Source organism: Channa argus, chromosome 13 (assembly GCF_033026475.1).
Source record: "Channa argus isolate prfri chromosome 13, Channa argus male v1.0, whole genome shotgun sequence".
NCBI classification, from domain to species: domain Eukaryota; kingdom Metazoa; phylum Chordata; class Actinopteri; order Anabantiformes; family Channidae; genus Channa; species Channa argus.
This window is the reverse complement of record NC_090209.1, coordinates 16,446,107-16,466,746: the sequence shown is the minus strand read 5'-3', so window position 1 is coordinate 16,466,746 and position 20,640 is coordinate 16,446,107. Positions and strand designations below refer to the sequence as shown.

General features: G+C 37.3%; 1 protein-coding gene across 1 annotated transcript; it reads right to left on the bottom strand.

Annotated features, from left to right (window-relative positions):
- Nucleotides 1–131: 131 nt before the first annotated feature.
- sycp2 (synaptonemal complex protein 2) lies at nt 132–19,491 on the bottom strand. The gene is made up of 46 exons (XM_067526298.1): nt 19,190–19,491; nt 18,929–19,069; nt 18,705–18,840; nt 18,521–18,621; nt 18,416–18,440; nt 17,965–18,050; nt 17,786–17,880; nt 17,653–17,687; nt 17,416–17,558; nt 17,252–17,304; nt 16,889–16,934; nt 16,665–16,769; nt 16,507–16,567; nt 14,854–15,002; nt 14,594–14,668; nt 14,285–14,365; nt 13,709–13,817; nt 13,283–13,445; nt 13,103–13,160; nt 12,600–12,663; nt 12,464–12,509; nt 12,214–12,293; nt 11,614–12,050; nt 10,626–10,753; nt 10,501–10,528; nt 10,344–10,408; nt 10,204–10,249; nt 10,063–10,106; nt 9,903–9,963; nt 9,518–9,683; nt 9,378–9,442; nt 8,372–8,645; nt 7,344–7,351; nt 6,966–7,121; nt 6,490–6,631; nt 5,259–5,557; nt 4,194–4,475; nt 4,027–4,078; nt 3,775–3,903; nt 2,773–2,966; nt 2,354–2,448; nt 1,760–1,859; nt 1,553–1,611; nt 828–906; nt 427–483; nt 132–206 (listed from the first exon to the last, which is right to left on the bottom strand). Exons 1-46 carry the CDS (start codon nt 19,211–19,213, stop codon nt 135–137), a joined length of 4,914 nt encoding a protein of 1,637 aa, XP_067382399.1. The 5' UTR covers nt 19,214–19,491; the 3' UTR covers nt 132–134.
- Between the last annotated feature and the right edge of the window lie 1,149 nt (nt 19,492–20,640).

Genomic DNA, 20,640 nt, shown 5'->3' with positions numbered 1-20,640 from the left:
TTGAAAAGACCCACAATTTAGGCAGCACTTTGATATGAAATCAGTACAGCTGAAGTACAAAGAGCAGTGTGCATCATGTGGTGAAATGCATAAGGTTGTTTGTACAGTGTAAACACCTTTAGCAGGACTTCAACTCAAAACCTGGCTCTATCAGGGAAAAATAAAGCATGCAGACCTCTCTTCACACTCTGGATCTCCCCCTCTTGCTACAAAAGGTAGAAACATTCAGGAAAGACAGGTTTCATTCAAAACTTAGTACAATGCAAGTCACAAATTCACTCATCACTACATGTACTGTATATGTGAAGTACAGACTTTAAATGAAGAATTTTTGCTGACGAAGTGAAGGACATAAAAGGAAAAGAAAGAGAAATCCACTGTAATGATTCAAGTCTAATCCATCCAACTTGTGTAGCACTGACTTACCATATCACAGAGTAGTCTGTCCTGAACTGACTTCATGTCTTTTCTTATCAGGCACATCTGAAAACAGTAGACAGAGCAGCAGTGTTTGAGCAGTGGTAACACAGAAGATGACAAGCAAGCTGACAAATGAGATAATGAAATAAGCAAAATGCTCTAAAGGCCACATAGCAAAAACATATTGGACAGGCAGGTTGGGACGTATAAGTGACAAGTTCTATTCAAAAATGAAAATCAATTAGGAAATGAATATCCTCCCGAGAGTGAATTTACAACTTCTTGTGTAACTTGTGTAATAAAAAAACAAAACAAAACCTTGTGATTTATAATTCCTGAGCAACACAATGAAGTACAATGAAGATGTTAGAAGATGTTAAATGTAAGTTAAGGTTTATGGGTTATACCTGGGATGTAAATATTTCCTGCTCATACTCCAAGCTGGGGAACACATTACTCTGGAGGGCCTTTTTCAAAGTCTCATTTCTGGAGGGAAGGAGACCGTAATATTATAAGAATTATCAGGAGCAGATAATGGTGGGAGAAAATAGAGAGGCAGAATTTGGTCAACTCAAAAATATTCAGAGTGAAGAACACATGACAAAGTAATTATTGATTAGGTTTCATTCCTGTGAATTCTGCTTGGCTCATATGTTAATGAAAGCATAAAGAGACATTTTGAGGAATTTGGTGGTTTATATTGATATCAAGTACTTTTATGGCTATCCATTCATTTTTAAAAGCCATTACGATCATCTTACCCATTACCCAGCTCTTTCACTGGGTATACAAACCATAACAGCCCTTTGCAGTCTGGGCTGTAGTGGATATTAGTAAGAGAAAGCTTGTGAAAACTGTGAACTCAATTTAGTCATGCCAAAAATAACTAGTCAAAAAATAGCTTGAGCTCTATGGTGCAGATGTGGCTTATAATGATAACCCTGAGGAATTTTTTTTGCAGTCAAGCTTTTAATCCATGTTCCACAGAATAAGGACCAGTGTTTTATTTAAATAGCATTTGGGTTTTAGCCTGTGGTAAATGCATTGATTAGAGTGGGGCAGGAAAACAGTGTCAAACTAACAAGATGGTGCTAAGTGTTCACACAAGTGCACACTTGTTCCTAAGTTTTACCTCTTGGTGTTTTTCTCTTGGTGTAAATGGAAAGCCATGGTCTGTTTTTTACAGTAAATCTTTGGAAAAAACAAAACACACTCACACTCTGATTAGACAAGGGTCAATTAACACCAACAACACATATTATTTAGTAATTGTCAATTGTGCCTATGTGTAAGAGGGTGAGAAAAAGGAAGCAAGAGGTGCAGAGACAGAGCAACCTACACTCAAGTCTTTCTCCATGTTTTTCAACACAGTGTCATCCTGCTCCAATTTGTGGAGCTCTTCCAAAAGGACCTTCTTAATCTGCTCGAGCGTCTTAGCCCTGTACAGACAGTATTAAACAGTGAAGAGGAAATTTAAAATAAAATATAAACAAAAACAGTGTCTTTCTTTAAGTTTGTAGGAAGGCTGTAGCTGACCGTAAACAGTGTAATTAAAAAATATATACTGGTGGGTAACGAGCAATTAAATTAAGTGTTAAGAAAAATTAAGAAAAAGCATTTTCTCAATGGAAAAAAAATATTTTATTTGCACATTGGGTTTTGGTTACTTTTTCACTAGTTTTGCGTTAGGTCCAATCTTTAGGACCTACTACAATCATTAGGACATCTACTATGAAGTTATAAGTCGATATTTTAGACCCATTGGAAACTATAGGTTCTATTCCTCATTTACATTGACACTGTATCAAAAAACACAGTAGCTCTCTTTTATGGATGATGTAATTTTTCAAGCACTATTTTTAATGCGTTAAACTATTCATAGCAATTTTCACAGCCCTGGCTTATAAACTACAGTAATTTCATACTAACTAACCTGTTTTTTGTCACATGCATGCTGAGGGAGGAAATATGTTGCTGGACAGTCTTCAAAGACTGCTTGTTGTAAATCTCCATCATCTTGTTACGGTTCTGAATACAAACACATTTTATACACAGTGGTTCAGGAAGACCATCATGTACATTTAAGTAGCTCAGGATTTTAATAAAAACAAAAGAGGCATGAAGGTTTTAAGACAAATTGTAAGAAAATATTAAGGCAAAAAATATTTTCAGCTTTTCTTTCTATTGTTTTCAAACGCACAATACCACCAACACTCTAAACACTCATTATTTTCAGTAGCCTTTTTAAAAACTATTGAAAAAAGAAGGACTACTGTACATTATATACTGTGTCATACACATTGCAGAAACTGCTAAGTATTTTATTGCTCAACTGACTGAAATGTGTTCAACCTGGAACTTCTTCTTTAGCTCAGAGCTGAATTTCTGGCAAATGTTAGTTGGGTTTACGGCAATTTCAGAGAACTCGAAATCCTCATCCATTTCCATTTCTCCATCTCCTACATCCTCCTCTGAGTGACTGGTGTTCACAGTCTTGGCAGGAGAAACAATCTGATCCAATGCACCTTTAGCAGACATCTCAGTAACTGAGGATAACAAATAGATCCACTGATAAGTTAAGAAAAACAACTTCAGACAGTTCAATTCTGAGTAGACAACTAAAAAAAAAAAAGCATTAAAATGATGTTTTCTTCAAAAACTAAAAACGTATCTCTCATTTAAGTTATCCTTTACCTTCTAAGAAAACATGACCATCTCCAGATAACTAGATCTGCTCCTTTGCCAAATCACGTGACACGTGAGTGCGATCTCTAGTAAATGCCAGGGAAAGTGAACCTGTCCGTGGGTTGTGTCTTTTACAGTGTTATTCTTGCTATTTGGATAGATTTCTGATACTCCATTCTTGGTAACTTTAGGAGTTCTATCCTTTCCTCTTTTTCTAAGCTTTGTTCACCCCAGCTCTGGACATAACCATGAGGCCTGGCTACCTGTAACATGTGCACTATCCCACATGGGAGTCACTATTAAACGTAAAACAATGAAAAATGTTAATCTTTTCTTACTAACAATGCATTTAACTACTCATATCAGTCAATCAGAAGCTGGAAGACACCAAAAACACTTTGTACTGCCTTTGTCCACCATTACAGTATCTATGGTATCTCCAGGTTTTAACTAACTGAACACACCTGATGCAGGTAAGTGTTGCTACGGAAGGGATAGTTAAAAAAGAGGCATGGCATGGTCTCCATATTGCTGAAAATTAACACATAATCCCATGTGATTCATGGATGTTTAGATGTATATTGTGCTTTTTTCTGTAAGTGACTTGATTTCTAGATGTTATTCCTGACTGAATTTAGAACAAACTTTTAAATGCAAATAATATATTACAGGATTTAAATAACTTCCTTGGCTTCATCCGAGGAACACGTTGCCTTCTCATCTTGCTTTTCATCTTCTCTTCCTTTTCATCTCCCTCAGAATTACTGGACAAAGAAACGTAGCGCTTGCGACTGGGCCCTGGTTCCACAAGAAGCAGAATATAATAAATATGTTGCCCATTATATGGGACTTAATCTATAACATTTTGCAGAGTCCAGATGGAGGAAATCTGTGGCCATAATTATGCAAAAGGTCTTTTACCTGACTCATGAAACTGTTCAGGCTTCAGTTCACTGTCTGAAGAAGAGGTTTTCTGCCAGAATGAACAGAAAAGCATTAGTTATGACTTAGAAACTAATTAGTGTTCTTTCAGATATTGTATCTATCCATCCAGTAATAATACATGTGTGAAGCAAAGCCCTCCATACCTCTGTTTTATAAGAAATTGCCCGGGCAGCAGTAGGACTGTACTTAATTCTTTTCATGAGTCCTGATGACTTAGTGGATGATTGACTCAGGGAATCCTGCAATACTGTGGAAGCTTTGCTAAAGCCACAATGGCTTCCATCATTGGCAGCGTCTTCAGGGAATGGTAACTGAGGAGACGGCATGGATGGCTTGTCTAGCTCAAGAAGTGTGGATGTCAACAGGGGCTGAGTGGACAGGGACAAAGGAGACTGGGCTGCTGGGGAGAGACACTGCTGAAATGGCTTTATTGAGAAACACAGACAGAAAATGATGAACAAGAAGAAAATTCCAGCTCAATTTGCAGTTATCTTATGGTTGTTTTTGTAATGGATAAGTGACAGTAAAATTATTTTCCACAATGCATTCAGAGACACAGATGAAGTGATTAATACTGTAGGTCATTTCAGTCGTGTTAATGCTTTCAGAAGATTAAGTGTAATTCCAACGCTTTCTGCATTTTAATATAATGTATTTAGCAGGCAAAGTTGAGAAAGCTTAATGCTTTCACAGATTAACTACTCAGTAAGTGATGGTATGATCTCAGTCATCTAATGTTACTAACAACTGTTGGCAGCTGAAAATGGAGCAGTTTGAGATTCAAAGCTTGCATAAAAAATAAACCTCAAGTCTCACACAGTTCTTGAGGGAGGCAAGCGTTACTTCTTAACTTCCTCCACCCACATACTCTAAGCTCATCTAGGAATTTCCACCAACAAGGCTCAGGTCACAGATGTGCTCCTTTAAATTACAGGTCACTGTTTATGAAGGCTTCTATTCATACCATTCCAGTGATTTTCAAATGACTTGTGAGTAAAGTCAGTGAACTTTGTGGAGCATAAAGGTGTTTGATTCCCTCAGACATGTTAAACACCAGGAAACTCCCTACCAACAGCCCTAACATCATATATAAAACACTAACCAGATATGCAATGTATCATCAGAGAAAAGTAGCTTATGGTATGTGCTACATTGACACTCGTGAATGTGATTCTAACCCTGACATAGGATTTACAAGAATGTTTTACCTCTGCTGCACTAGGTCCAATGGAAAAGTCAGGTGCAGGGATTTGACTTCCTAGTGAATGAAGAGCGTGGACAGACTGAATGGATTGAGTCTTGGATGTTCTGAGTTTCTTTTGTGCACTGTAGAAAGAGGAGGGCTTTAAATTTTCTTTACTGCTGAGTGCAGGAGGTTTGGGTAGCAGTAGGATTGGCAAAGGGGTGTCTTGGCATGCAGGATCAGGGGAGGTAGGGAGTGGGGATCCCCGCGGGGTGAGGAGAGGGGAGCAGGTCAAATCCAAGGTTGGGGCTGACCTGTCGGCAGCTGTGAGGGTTCAAAATAAGCACAGATGTTCAGGCAGCTGGCCTTAGAAGGTCAGTACATACATGCTTTTTCTTCATATCAATTTACAGTTAAGTTTGGGGGCAACCAGGTCATTTATGTAAGATTTACAAAGACTATAAAACATTTTGCACAAATTAAGATTGTGTTTTACACGTTTAACACTAAATATCTAATCCCTGACACAAAGCTTTACATAATATGGATTCTGGGTAAACAAAATTCTCTTGTGCACATATCCAATTTAGGTTTAACAAATTTAATTCCTCTTCTGCATTTGAAAAATTTATATTTATATTTATATTTTTTTATAAGAATGCTTTTTTTCATTTGCCACAAGAGAAAATGACTGAGATGAAAGGATTACATGAACATATAATGTTGCTACACTGTAAGTTAAAAGCAAACATTATCTAATTCTGATGCACTACTCTATACAGAACCCAATAAAAAGAAAGGTTTGTCAATAATGGGAAACTATTTTATAGGTTAAAATATCAAAAGGGCTTTTACTTAATACAAGTGGCTATTGTGATGGAATTAACAAAACAAATGACATCCCATAAAGCGTAATAGTCATTTAGATTGAATGTGACATGTGACTTGTGCCTAGTACAAGGTGTCTAGTATTTCTTTTTAGGTACTGTATCATGTCCGTCAAGATTCCAGGCAAGGTAAGAGAATGGCAAATACAGATGTGAAAACGCTGCAGAGAAAAGTTCCACTGCTTTGCATCTAAACATCTGTATGACAGGTCTAGTTTACTGAGGGGGTACTATAAAGTATCTGTAGTGGAAAGCACATTACATAATACTGTACGAAAAGTAAGCCACTACTGCGTGTAGATTATCTTATGTAAAACAAGACAAGTAATTGCTATGTACATCTGATTATGGTGAATGGTTTGGACTTACATCTCATCCTCTCGATGCAAAAAGTCGAACAGATAGAAGCGTGGTTGGCAACCCAGGAATCCATCAATGCATTAACTGGCTTTTGAGCTGGGATGACAGCTTTTGACTTCAACGTTTTTTTAAGAACATTCCCAGGCCTTTGCTGCAGAAAAACAAAGTGCTTCCGTGATATATCAGGATCATTAAGTAGAAACTCCACAGCTCAAAGAATGACAATTTTTTTGCCATGCTAATTTTAAGCATTTGTAGGAATTTAATTTGCAATTTAAAATAATTATAATAATAATCATATTTGCCAAAACAGAACCACAAGTTTTTTACGCATTCTACTAGAACTATCAGTTTATTATGTCCAAAAATAACTCTAAGTTGTCAATCATGACAATAAACTTTGATTCAAGACCAGCTTTATTTATGTAGCCTAACCCTTTCCAGAGTCAACCGGGATGGGCCTAAACATACAGCTGGACCCCTACCTTGAAATCACATGTCTGTTTAAGATCTGACTGGTTGTTGCCGTCTACTCTCCTGTAGGTATCTGTAGATTTCTTAGAGGCATTTTTTCTCCTCTTTACATCTGAAACCCCAGAATGGGTCTTCTGACTTTTCCTTTCCTGGCCTATAAAACTGTTCTGTTAAAATTAGAAGAGGAGAAAAAAAGAATGAGATATTGTTGCAATAAATGTACTATTATTACTATTACAATTAGGGCATTAATATTCAAGTTTCTAAAAAGGTTGGATTTGTATAAGATTAAAATCAAAACATAACGCAATAATTTGAAAGACATTTAAACCCTGTATTTAAACGAACAGTACCAAATGTTGAAACTGCACGTACCATGTTTAACTTACCATTAGTGCTAATCAATATGTACAAGTTTTCATGTAAGGCTATGCTTATTTCTGTAACAAAATGCCAAACCACATTCTGCATTACACAGCACTGGCTTGTCTGCACTTCGCGCCAACTTAAGATATTAGGTGGAAAATAAAGTAGAAAATATGAGCCGCAAATGGTTGAGTGGCTAAAATCACACATCAAGCAAGAACGAGAAATAAACTGCTTTCAAAACTAGAACAACTGGTCTCCTCAGTTCCCAAACACTTGATGAATGTTGTTAAAAGAATATGTAAAGCAACACTGTAGTAAACATGGCATCAAAGCCAAAACAAGCACATATTTTTCTAAGAACATAATTTCTTAGTTTCTACCTTTTGATATGCTGTCTTTAGATTTTCATCCACAATTTAATTTTCTTGATAACCAGACGGTAAAATGATTCCCTCAGTTTCAATCCATTTAATCAACATTATTAGCAACCAACAGAATTTGTGGTGTAAGTATGGTAAAACTAAGACACTGTCATCGTGCTTTACAGTTGTGAAAGTTGTCTTGTAGCTTGTTTGTGTGTCAATTTCAGTCAGTTTAAAAAAACATTAGTGCAAAACAACATTAGCTCTGAAACCAACATGTGATGCTATCTGCAGAATTTGCAGATAGCATCAAAAAGCTCTGTTGTCTTTTTTCTTTTTTGGTGAATTATTGTTAGATGCTTTGTGGGGGCAGCTATAGCTCAGTAAGGCATCGATCCTCGGTCCCGGCTATATGTCGAAATGTCTGTGGGCAAGACACTGAACCCCAAACAGCCCATTCCCATCCTCAGCTATGCAGTGCCAGTCCAAACCCAGTAGAAATTGGGGAGGGTTGTGTCATGAAAGGCATCCGGTGTAAAAACTGTGCCAAATCAACAGGCAGACAATGATCCGCTGTGGCGACCTGAACTCATGGGATAAGCCGAATGGACGAAAAATAAATAAGAATTGTTGGATGCTTTGTAATACCATGCTCCATTGCTAGATTTGTTACTTAATTAACAAACCTATCGCTGTAGGCCTGTGCATATAAAATATTAATGAAATAGGTTCAGATGTGTTGAAAAAAAAAATGTACACACAATAATAAGTAGGGAAGCCATTTGCCTTAGGAACAGGAGGCTTCTCTGATTCTGACTGACTGCTATCGGTATTTGGCTCCCTGTAGCTCTTGGTAGAAATGGCTGCAGCCCTCTTGGGCCTTGTGCCTGCTGCATGTAATCTGCTGGATACTGCTGCTGGTTTCACCTTCTCTTTTGGCTGCTCCACACCAGGCATCTTCTAATAAAACAACAATGACACACTGTGGTCAACTGGGATAGTGCACTACAGACTTTAAAACATTTTCATAATCATATTCCATTTTATGGGCCAAGTACACCAACACATATAAGGAATTTGCTTCTGGTCATTGGTGGCTCTCAGGACATGTTCAATATGAAACATATAAAGAAGGAATGACAATTACAGAAAACATAAGAATGACACGAAGTCAAACCAACATGCAGTATAATACACAATGTAGTCTAGTGCCTGCTAGAGAGGAGAAGATAGAAGAGGTTGTGTCCAGGGTGAGAGGGGACAGTGGTGATTTTCTTAGTCCAATTCCTGGCTCCAGGTGTGTACAAGTCCTGAAGAATAGGCAAGTGCATACCACTGATTCTTTCCCAAGAACTTGAAGGTTGACACAGGGCTGGTAGACATGGTTAGAGGAGGGTGAGGGTGAGGGTGTATGTACGTATGTTACAGTCATGACCACGTCCACCTGCAGGTTGTTTTTAATGGACCACAGCAGCAGCCAATCAACCTCCCATTGGTATGCAGAGTTTTCACCGTCTCAGTTAACGCTGAAAACAGTTGTTGTTTGCAAACTTTAGAAGCTAGACAGTCGAGTGACTGTGGGTGCAGTCGTTTGTGTAGGGGGAAAAAGCAGAAGGGAGAGGACACATCCCTGGGGAGAAATGTGTCCCAGAATTTGCCATCAAATTTATAAACTAACAATACTGGCCTCACCTTTTTGGGTTTGGTACTGTCCTTCACAGGTTTTGGAGAAGTTGAGTGTAATCCTGGGGAGTCATCTGCAATGTGAGAAAGCAAAACAGGTTTATACAAATATTAATATACAAATACTAATGCCTGCTGTAATGCCTTACATGAAGTATGAGGTGTTGCAGCTTTAGGCTTGGCGGCTGCCTGCCTAGAGTATATGTTAACTTTGGGTCTCGGTTTTCTGCTCGACTCTCTCAGCCAGCTGACCTCTGTCATGGCACAGTCTGTGTCTGTATCACTGAACAGATGCTTCTTTACATATTGCTTCTTCTGCTACACAGGTAGGAGGAGAAAGAAAGAACAAGAGACGAGAAAGTGAGATGCTTTATTGGCTAAAACCTGGTACTTTTTTAAATTAAATCGTGAGTGCAGTATTATTTTAGCTCTAGTAACAAATGATAAGTCTTAACATCCTAAAAACAAAAGTGGCTCCACTGGCTACAACTTTCACAACTTATAAAAAAACACTACAGTACAATCACATTGTACTTTTGCCACAGGTTGTCCTTTCTTATTTGTGCTGTGAAGTACCAAGGAGTCATGGTTGTCACTGTCAAACAATAAGGGGGTATGAAATTAGACAAATTTGATTACAAAATCTCTAGTGAATATTACTATTTTAAAATCTTAAATGTCACATCTAATGTACCTGCTCAATATGGCCGAAGTGTTAACAAAGGATTTATCCTTCGCCTAAAGGGAAATAAAAGGAACATTAAACACTAAAGTTGCACATGAGGTAGTCATGTATAATACAGTTTTTTTGTTAAGAAAAAAAAATTATATTTACCCCAATACTCAATGGTGCATCAGTGTTAAAAGCAAAAATATCCTCTCTGCTCCACAAAAAAGCCATTACATACATTAAAAAATGCACAAAAAGCCAAGTATCCTAATGCATGTTCAAGTATCTTAACAAAATGCTATTACCCTTGTCTTGTGGAATTTGTTGCTGTTCTACTGTGGGATTTGTTTACAGCTCCAGATAAATCTTTCTAAAACATATAAAGATCATCTTTAGTAAATCAAGCCAAAGAAAAGTAACTTAAACTTACTGTACACCATACATTAAAAAAGGATAACTTACTGAAATCCAGCTGATATTAAGGCTTGGCCTATAACAAAAACACAAATGCTCATAAAGAACTTATGCAAGACATGAGACTTGTTAATTAAAAGACTATTTACCCCGACAACCACCAATGTTTATACCTATTTATTTGACAAGGAACAGAGTTCTGAGCAAAGTCTTGTGTAATCTCTTTTCCTTTGGATCGGGTGTTAAACCTATAATGGCTAGAGATGAGCTTCACCATGCTTCCTGCAGCCTCTGCATCTCTCTGAAGAGAAACAGCAGAAGGTGTGAGAATCACAAAATACAACACTAAAAGACTTAGAATCAGTGTTAATTTTGGGACCCTATTTGTATTTAGTTTAAGATGAAAATGTATATTCAGTTTTGTTATTTATTTTAATCAAGGTTTTTCTTGCATTTTTTAAAATGTATATCCTTAAACCATTTTAATCTTGACTGTGTACTGTATTTGAGTAGAAACTATATTAAATTGTTCACACACAGTTTTCTTGTCCCTCTGTTCTTCAGATGCTGGACTGAAGAACAGTGCCAGTGCATAGTATTTTGGGGTAAAAATACTAGGCACTGGCCTGACAGAAGAAGTCAAATAGTTAGGTAACATCTCTTGGAAACTATTGATGTTTGACTGGAAACATTGATCCCGGGACTTACTGTTATCTCTTAAAAAGCAACACAGAATTTGACCAACTGACCATCTTGCCAATTCTTTACTGTAGATTAAAGTTGGTACAAACCAATTTTGTTCACAAACTGGTAACATAGATTATAGAAACAGTTTCATTAATGCATGATGTTGACAGTCGTGCAATGGATCAAGCCTTTAAATCGACCAGTACTGATGACAAGATATACTTTTCTTTAAGTGGTGGAGATAACTATCAGTTGCTAAAATCTGAGGTTCCAAAAACTTCATGCTGATTCATCTATCTTTATAAATTGAAGGGAAATAAAATAGTTCAAAGATCCCTGTATGGGTTCTAGTCTTGTTTTCATCATGTAAAATACAGTCATATGTTGTCCACTTTTGCTGACAAAAATGTCCTGCTTACAAAGGAGACTAGACTCCTTAAAGTGTACAGATTACATACTCATTTCAAACTGTACCTTCTCTTTGCTTGAAAGGGCTTCAGTGGTTTCAGCCTCAACACCGGGTATTTTCCCCTGCTTTGCTTTTGTTGTGGAGAGCTTGACTGAAGATTTGTTTGGAGCAACACTTTCTTCCAGCGGTGTCTGGTATTTGCTCTTCTCTTTGGCCATTCCATTTCTTTGAGCCTGCTGCTCTTTGGGAGTACACACTGTGGAAGCACACTGGCCTGCAGAGCTTCTGGCTTTAAAGTCCCCCCTACTATCAGTTTTTTTTTTTTGTGGTGCAGCTGACTCCTGTGGTGCACAATTATGGCTTTTCTCACTGAGGACCTGCTGTAGTCGCTGGGTGAGTCTGGTGTGAGAAAGCTTTTGGCTGACTGGGCCTGAGCCTGGAACTGACAACCTTTGTGTCAAGCTTGGGCGCTGTTGCAGTGGTGCCAAACATAAATGTGGCTCTTAAAAGAAAAATGTAATAAATCAAAAAAAAATAAAAATAAAGGTCTAATAAGATCTTTATATTTTTGCTTTTAAGTTTATGTGTGTTACTAGCTTTAAACATTCAAAACATTTTGTCATGCCTAAAAAATTAAAGACGAATTATTATTATTCTTTGCTCACCGGGTCTTGGCAGAGTACTTATTTTCTGTGTGGGCATCATTAGCATTTCAGAAACTGATACTTTGTTCCAGTTAGAAGAGCTGCATTTTAAATATAATATGATAGTCTATGAATATTATATCAACTTTATTTAATATAAAAATAAAAATAAAAAAGTACAATATAAACACAAATACATTTATTACCAGTCAAAGAATTAGGTATTCTATCGGTTTTAAATTTGCATGTAGTGGTTCAGTGTATTTCTTACATGTTTATCCTCGTTCTAGGTTGGGTGTCAGGCACAAAACTATCGTCTGAAAGTAAAAATATGAGTAGTGGGTTCCTGGTACTATAAATTAACAGTGCAGGTGTAATTCTGGGCAAAGCTAAAGTCAATACAATACCGAGAGACATTTCTTCTACCTCCCTGGACAGAACCATTTCTAATGGTTTGGCCACCAGTGTGTTCTGTGTAGCAAATAGAGGTAACACATGCAAGTGAATGTTATAGCTTGGTTAATACAACTTCCACATAAATAAATGAAAAGCACATAAAATTGTGATGGCATTTTACACCGAACAGCCACAACATTCAAAACACCGACAGATGAAGTGAATACCATTGGTTATTTCACTAAAATGGCACCTGCAACTTATAGGACTTAAAGGTGACGCTGATGTCATCTTGGGGATAGATACCAGACAATTCAGAACTGTTTTGGCAGCAGAATTAGAGCTACACAATATCAGGAAGGTTCTTTTATTGTTGTGGCTGATCAGTTTATGTCAGAATAAAACAGCTGGATCTGAATTATTGCTGAGATGGCTGGTTGACATCACACAACATATGTAGGTACTAGGAAGAGAATTGGAAATACTGGTGTTCATAAGTCAGTGGAGATTATACCTTTTCGTGTTTGTTTTTATGGGTCTTTTTGTGAGCTGCATCCTGTAGAGACGTAAAGATTTTGCATACATTTTTTGGCTTCTGTTCAATGACCATTCATAGCTTAATACAGTGTTTAGTATGTTGACCACTTATTCTGCCTGTTTTTTTGTTTTTTTTGCAGTATATGAAGTTATGCATCATACCTGCTCTTTCATGGCACCTGCTTTTCTGCTGCTGGGTGTTGTATCATGGCTGCAGACCTTAGTCGCTGCCCTTTGCTCTCCCAAGTAAAATTCATCTTGTCTATCATATGCGTTAAACGTATCAAGAGATGTCTTATCTTTACCTCTGGCAGGATTGTCTGAAACGGAAATTTGCATGTTTTAGACAATACAAAAAAGTTAGAAAAGATGTCATGTAGATGCTTCCGGACATCAAGACCAACTGCTTGGAATAATCTGTGCTATTGTTGATGTGAATATGACAAGAATCGTGATACATGTGAAATAGACATGCTATCAAATACGACTTGAAGTTTTTTGTACTTTTTAGGACTGATGATTTTATAAATATAATACTAAACCTTATGTGACAGCAATTCTTGAAAATGTAGTATTCAACAACCTGATGACATAACAGCAGAGAGAGAAGTGGTACCAAGGACATTTCCTCCTGCACTGTTGCTGATGAGCATGGCAGACTCCGAAATCCTCATTTTGGCTGGGGTCATCATCTGAATGTAACATCAGACTAAAGGTGTAATAAATGACATCTTTAAACAGTCAATTTAAATGTGAAACTAAAATGGTCCCATACAACATATTTTATGTGTAATCCCTTTCACAAAGTAATGGCACAGTATTGGCTACAGAATAAAAATACAGAAATTCTGCAGTCAAATTACAATTCACTTTCTTGCACAATGATTTCTTGGAAGGGCAAATACTTGTCAGCAAAATGTCTGAAACTAATCTAGCTAATGTCCTTGCCCTCTATGCCCCCTGCTGGCCTTAAATGCAGCTTGTTTAGCATTTCAAATAGTCATCTAAGTGTCACATTTACATTGTCAAAGTAGAAGTCCAACCAACAGCTGCACATAACCACTGCCAGCATAATGCATGATTAGTGATTACAAATACTGCATCTATAGTAACCTATCCTTTTTTGATTTAATTACCATTAATCTTCAAACTCCTTTACCTCCATAGATGGCGTAGGTAAAAGATATGAGGCTTTATTTTTCTCAGTTTCACCAAGGGACACCTGGCTCTCTGGAACAACCTGCAAGGACAGTAACATACAAGATAAACACAGAAAGGCCTAATCGATGTAATTCACTTAAAATTGAAAATTTACTAAATATACTGTAACTGTCACATTATTTTCTGACAAACAAATCAGAGTCCTCACACCCGACTTGTACAGTGTCAGTCAAATTTGTGCACACATCAACCATCACCAGTTTTGTATTTAAACTGCCAATATTATTTTCATCCCAGCATTGTTTACCTGTGAGCTGTTGTCTTCCATTATAATTTTTACTGTGGTCTTCACTACAGATGTGCTTTTCTTTCCTAAAAAACCCTGTCAGAAAAAACACTTGTTTATGTAAATCGGACACTCTAAATGCTGTAGTTTTCAATTTTTACAAGCAGTAAGGGCTTGTTTACATTGGGACAAAATAAATGCCCTTTTTATCATGTACTTTATTGTCAGAAGAAAACATTTTACTATTTTGATCAATAACTATTAAGAGAGACAGGGCCTACTTTGTTTTTGCTGTGTCCATAGACACTACAGGCAGCTTGCAGGATGTCCAAAGAGGAACTGAAGTGGATGGTAAGACTCGATCCTTCCACTCCACTGACAACAACCACCTCTGATAGCTTTAACAGCAAAATTTTCCTCTTGCCCTCCTCTGGAGATAAAGAACGTACTATAAATCCAATTCAAAAAAGGTGGGACGATGTGTAAAACGTAAATAAAAACAAAATGCAATGATTTGGAAATCTCTTCAACCCATACTTTACTCACAGTAGAACATAAACAACATATCAGATGTTGAAAATGAGATATTTTACCATTTTATGAAAATTATTACCTCATTTTGAATTTGATGGAAGCAACACATCTCAAAAAAGAACAGGGTCAACAAAAAGCTGGAAAAGCAATTGCTTCAAATAAAAAAAAGGGCATTTTACAACTAATTAGGTTAATTGGCAACAGGTCAGTAACATGACTGGGTATTAAAGAACCATTTCAGAGGCAAAGCCTCTTGAATGTAAAGTTGGGCAGAGGCTCACCAATTGGTGACAAACTTTGTCTAATAATAAAAGAACAATTTGAAATAAATGTTCCTCAATGTAAAATTGTGAACACTTTAAAGATCCCATCATCTACAGTATATAATATCATCAAAAGATTCAGAGAATCAGGAGGAATTTCTGTGTGCAAGGGACAAGGCCGAAGGTCAAAACTAGATGCGTAAACTTCAGGTGGGACTGTATTAAAAACAGACACGATTCCCTACTGGACATAACTGCATGGGCTCAGGAATACGTCCAAATCACTGTTTATGAACACAGTTCGCTGTGCAAAAACAAATGAAAGAAGAAGAAGCCATATACAGTATGAACACGATCCCGAAACGCCGTCATGTTCTTCGGGCCAAAGCTCATTTAAAATGGTCTGAGGCAAAATGAAAAACTGTTCCGTGGTCAGATTAATCAAAATTTGAATTTTTGGGGGAAACCATAAATGCCATGTCCTGTGGACTCAACAAGACTATGTTAAACCACATACTGCATTCATCACAACAGCATGGCTTTACAGTAGAAGAGTCCAGCTGCAGAACTGGCCTGCATGCACTCCAGACCTTTCACCAATGTAAAACATTTGGTGTATGATAAAACTAAAAGTCCAGCAACAAAAGGCCCACGACTGTTGAGCAGCTAGAAACCTGTATCAGACAAGAGTTGGACAACATTCCTCTACTAAACTCCAGCAACTGGTCTCCTCACTTCCCAGATGCTTACAGACAGTTGGTAAAAGAAGAGGGATGCTGCACAATGGTAAATATCCCCCTGTTTAAACTTTTTTGAGATGTGTTGCTGCCATCAAATTCAAAATAAGCTAATATTTTCCATGAAATGGTAAAATATTTCAGTTTCAACATCTGATATGTTGTTTATGTAACACAGAATGCAAATCATTGCATTCTGTTTTTGTTTATGTTTTACACATCGCCTTAACAACCCTTTGGGGTTGTAGTTACCCACATCTTCACGCAAACTCAAAAGCAAATACTTACTATGTAAGCTACACAAAGCCAGTGACATGCTAATTAAATGGGATTATTATCTTATTGAAGGTTAGTGGTCTTCTCTCAGAAGTACTAGCATCAATTTCTGTGCTGCGATTACCTGTAACAGCATAGCTTTGAACTTCATTCTCGTTGATACATATTGTTTCCCACTGGCCCTCCTAGATGAAAGAGGGAACCAAATTAGACTATGACATATTTACATCTATTGTTAATTATGCACTGTAAATTTAATACATTGAATATTTTTGGAAGTACCTGGGTCTCCTCATCAGCTGAAGAGAAGTAAAAGGAAATGCTGTGGCTCCCAAGGTTGAAGTCAATCCAGAATTCCTCCAGCTTTTCATCAGCAGGCATCAGCAACTGACAACATTGTCACAATACTTTTAACACTTCTACTACTAAAACTTGGAAGTAATAAATCTTTTTCCACTTTACATGTAATAGCTAAAGGTAACAAGTAGGCAAAGGTGTTTTTATACCTCATATTTGTCCAGATAAACCTCCAAACAAGGGTAGGAATACACCCTACAGTACAGGGGGATAAAGTAAATCATTTGTATGCATACTGTATCAGCTGTTCCTGTTCCCTACTTTTGTCCTACCAAAAACAGTATCTGTTATATTGAGACAATTTAATAAAAAAGATTATATCTAAGAAGTTTGGAACACATTAATATAACTGTTTATTCTATGGGTGATTGACAGCACTGAGGAAAAAACAAAAGCAGTTATTCTTAGCCAGTTTAAATGCCTTAAAAGTCAAGCGTGTTAACTTTTAAATGTCAACCTAAATGAACACATACACCATATATTAGGAAGCACTGATTATACTGTCTGTTTACCTTCTCCTGTCTCCCTGCATGCCATTTACCAAGTTCAGAAACTTGCGACAATCCTGAAATCACACAGTGTAAATTCTACATAACCTGATATTATATTATTATAATAAATACTATAAAAACTTTGAAAAACAAAATGCTAAATTAATTATTATGTTAAATTATACCGTCTCAAACTCTGAATCATGGACCCTGGCAAAAGCGGTGGCCACATGCGCTATGCTGAACCACTGATCTGCTAGCTCCTTTCTCTGGTCAGGAGTAGCCATTCGGCACAATGCCTCCATCAGAGCTGTCTGCAAATCATAATCTAACACAAACAGAGCGTATGGTTCATGTTTGTTTCTGTTTGCTTATGTATAGTCCTAGGTTAAAGAGAATGTGACTATTCATTAAACACTTACCACCACCTTGCATTATTTGACCAGCAAGCTTGATCCTGTAAAACATGGTTGCCAAGTTAACATTCAAGAATGTTTGGATATTATAAAGAACAGTGTTACTGATCCTTACAAAGACAAAACTACTATGACATACATGATATCTGAGGCCTCCTGTGATGTAAGGATCTTCCTCTCTTTTTTAAGTTCCACTGGGATTTTGTCCAGAATTAGGTTAAATTTACGAATTGCCTGTAAGAACATTTTCAGCAATTTAATTTCCTGACTCACAGTTTTTACCACTACCCCAGAAAGGTTATTAAAATTAATTCAAACCTCTTTTTGGATCAGGATGTAGATTCTGGGGTCTACTCCCAGCTGACCAACAGGATACAAAAAGGACTCTGTAATTTTGTATGTTCCTGCAAAAAACATGTTACACCAGGACTGTAAATACAAAGCATTTTCTTATATTGTCTCATCATGTACAGCAAGTGTAGAAATGTTGTTCTTAGAAGCTTCTGTAAGTTGTTACATTGAAGTTGTCTTACTAAGTTGATAATGGGTTCAAAATAACATGTGTGATGTGTAAAAAAATAGTTTTCAAACGGATTTATGTAATATTATGATTTTTAGATTACAATTTGTTTGATAAATGCGTCTAAGCTATGTATGTAGGGGCATACATTTGTTTGTTTTCATTTTCATTTGAAACCTAAGAATAACTGACGTTTAAACACATATCATGAGGATGGAATACACATTAGAAAGAAATGTTTAAGTGTACCCTCTTTGCATGCTTCATGAACAACCTGTAACAGTAAAAAAAACAAAAAATTAGGAACACAGATTTTTCATACAAAGTGTATTTTATTGATAGATAATAGCTCACCATTAAAGCCTCAAAAAAGTCCTCCGAAAGGTTGAACAAGGTCTCATCCCACTGTGGACCACACTGGATCCACAACTGCCTGCATTTCTCAAACCACTGCTCTATGTGCATAATACCAGGTTCACTCAACAACTGACTAAACACATTCATTCAGACTGCGTGCCAGCAAATATTTAATTTATACTTATCTTTCTGATCAGGCCTTGAGCTATTAGGCCTGAGAGCCCTTGACCATTTCCAGGTAGTTTCAGGTGTTTCCCACATTTGCAGATGATATCGAAACCCAAACAGGCAGATTTAGAATCTCCTTGCTCCAAACTCTACATTATCAGTATAAACATGGTTTTATGAAACGTACAAACAGCAGAGGATCACAACATAATATTTAGAGTAGTGGCTGCATCTTACCCTGCTGACAAATCGATCCAGTTTGGCGAGAAACTGCTGGGAACATTTTATGGTGGTCCCTTCAGATATGTCCCTTTGCAAAAATGCCTCCAATGCTTGGACATCCCCACTCTTTAAGACATCACCAATTAGCTGTTCCAACTGTGCATGAAAGGCATTTAAAGTGTACTATTCAAGATGGCTCAACACCAATGTTTAACAAACGCTTTGTTAAGTGACAATTACAATACTGACGTCAGGCTGCTGATGGTTTTCATTCACCTGTCTGTCCTGATCTGGTGCCATTCTCTCTTCCAAGTAAAAACAGTCTTCAAAGTGATTTTAAAGAAAGACGGCAAACCTCCACCTATCAAGCATAGGCAAACTTCATGTTACACCGAAAGGCCAACAAACCTCTGAAAGCCAAATAGGGCACTCAGTCGAACTCCTAGCAAAACATTGAAGTTAATATACTCCCGTATGTTAACGTTTGCTTTTTAACTAACTTTAGGTCGGTGAGAGCGACTATCGAAAACGTTACGAAACCCTGAAACCCTACGAAACACTTAGATACATAGCTAAAACTTGACAACAGTGGCTAACGTTAATGTTAAGTAACGTTAGCTTAACGATAAAGCTACATGCTAAAATCTAATATTACCTGACGTAACAATAATTGTTTTCTGGTTAAACATTAGCTTAAATTTCGACAATGACTTTACAGCCACTGATTAACTAAACATTTTTGACTTTCCCACATCAAGTTCATTATTCTTACAATGTTACTTACTGTATTGTCAAATTCCGCACAAAGAGAGGACATACTTTTTTTAAGTTATTTTGCGGCTGGTCCGATCGAAACGCGCGAAGTCTTTACGATCAATGCGCAGGCGCGAGAAAAGTCATTGGCGCGCTACTGTCTTCCCGTCACTTCGGTAATTCTTCTTCTTCTTTTATATTTTTCGCAGTTCAGACGCGTCGGGGTGTATATATAAATACTTCTATATTTTCGCAATGATGATTGTTTTTTTTTCTTTAAAAATAGACATTGTTTTTTATTATAACCGTACATTTAATTGTGTACCGGATTATATACTTTTGAAAGTACTCACTATCACAACGATAATTATAGTTTGTTAGTGTTCGATGACCACAATCCAGCAAACTCTCTGTTGAACATGGTGACAAATAAAATGCCCTTTAGGTATCCACTGCATCTTCTTCTCTCGCTCCAACTAAGTTCATGACCTCTCTCACTCCATCCATAACTCTCCTTTGGTCTTCCTCTATACCTCCTGCCTGGCAGCTCCAACCTCAGCATCCTTTCTCTCTCCTCTAACCGTGTCTTAACCACCTCAATCTGGCCTCCCTGACTTTATCTCCAACACATCTAACATGAGCTGTCCCTCTGATGTACTCATTCCTGATCCTGTCCATCCTCTTCACTCCCAAAGAGAACCTCTTGAGCTCTGCTACCTCCAGCTCTGCCTCCTGTCTTTTCTTCAGTCCCACTGTCTTAAAGTCGTACAACATTGCTGGTCTCACCACCGTCTTAAACACCTTTCTTTTCATTCTTGCTGATACTCTTTTGTCACAGAACACACCTGACACTTTTTTCCACACGGTCAAACCTGATTGAACATCTAATTTCGTGCTACACACTTTCAACACTCTTCACCTCTTTCCACACTCTCCGTTGCTCTGAATCCCTCTAGCTGACATTGTTAAATAAA

Coding starts and splice junctions, on each gene's coding strand:
- sycp2 (XM_067526298.1), bottom strand. CDS start 19,213: ATGGCACCAGATCAGGACAGACAG. Junction 9,684..9,902: donor AAGGACAACCTGTGGCAAAA/GTACAATGTGAT, acceptor CCTGTGTAGCAG/AAGAAGCAATATGTAAAGAA. Junction 2,967..3,774: donor AAGGAAGTTATTTAAATCCT/GTAATATATTAT, acceptor TGTTATCCTCAG/TTACTGAGATGTCTGCTAAA.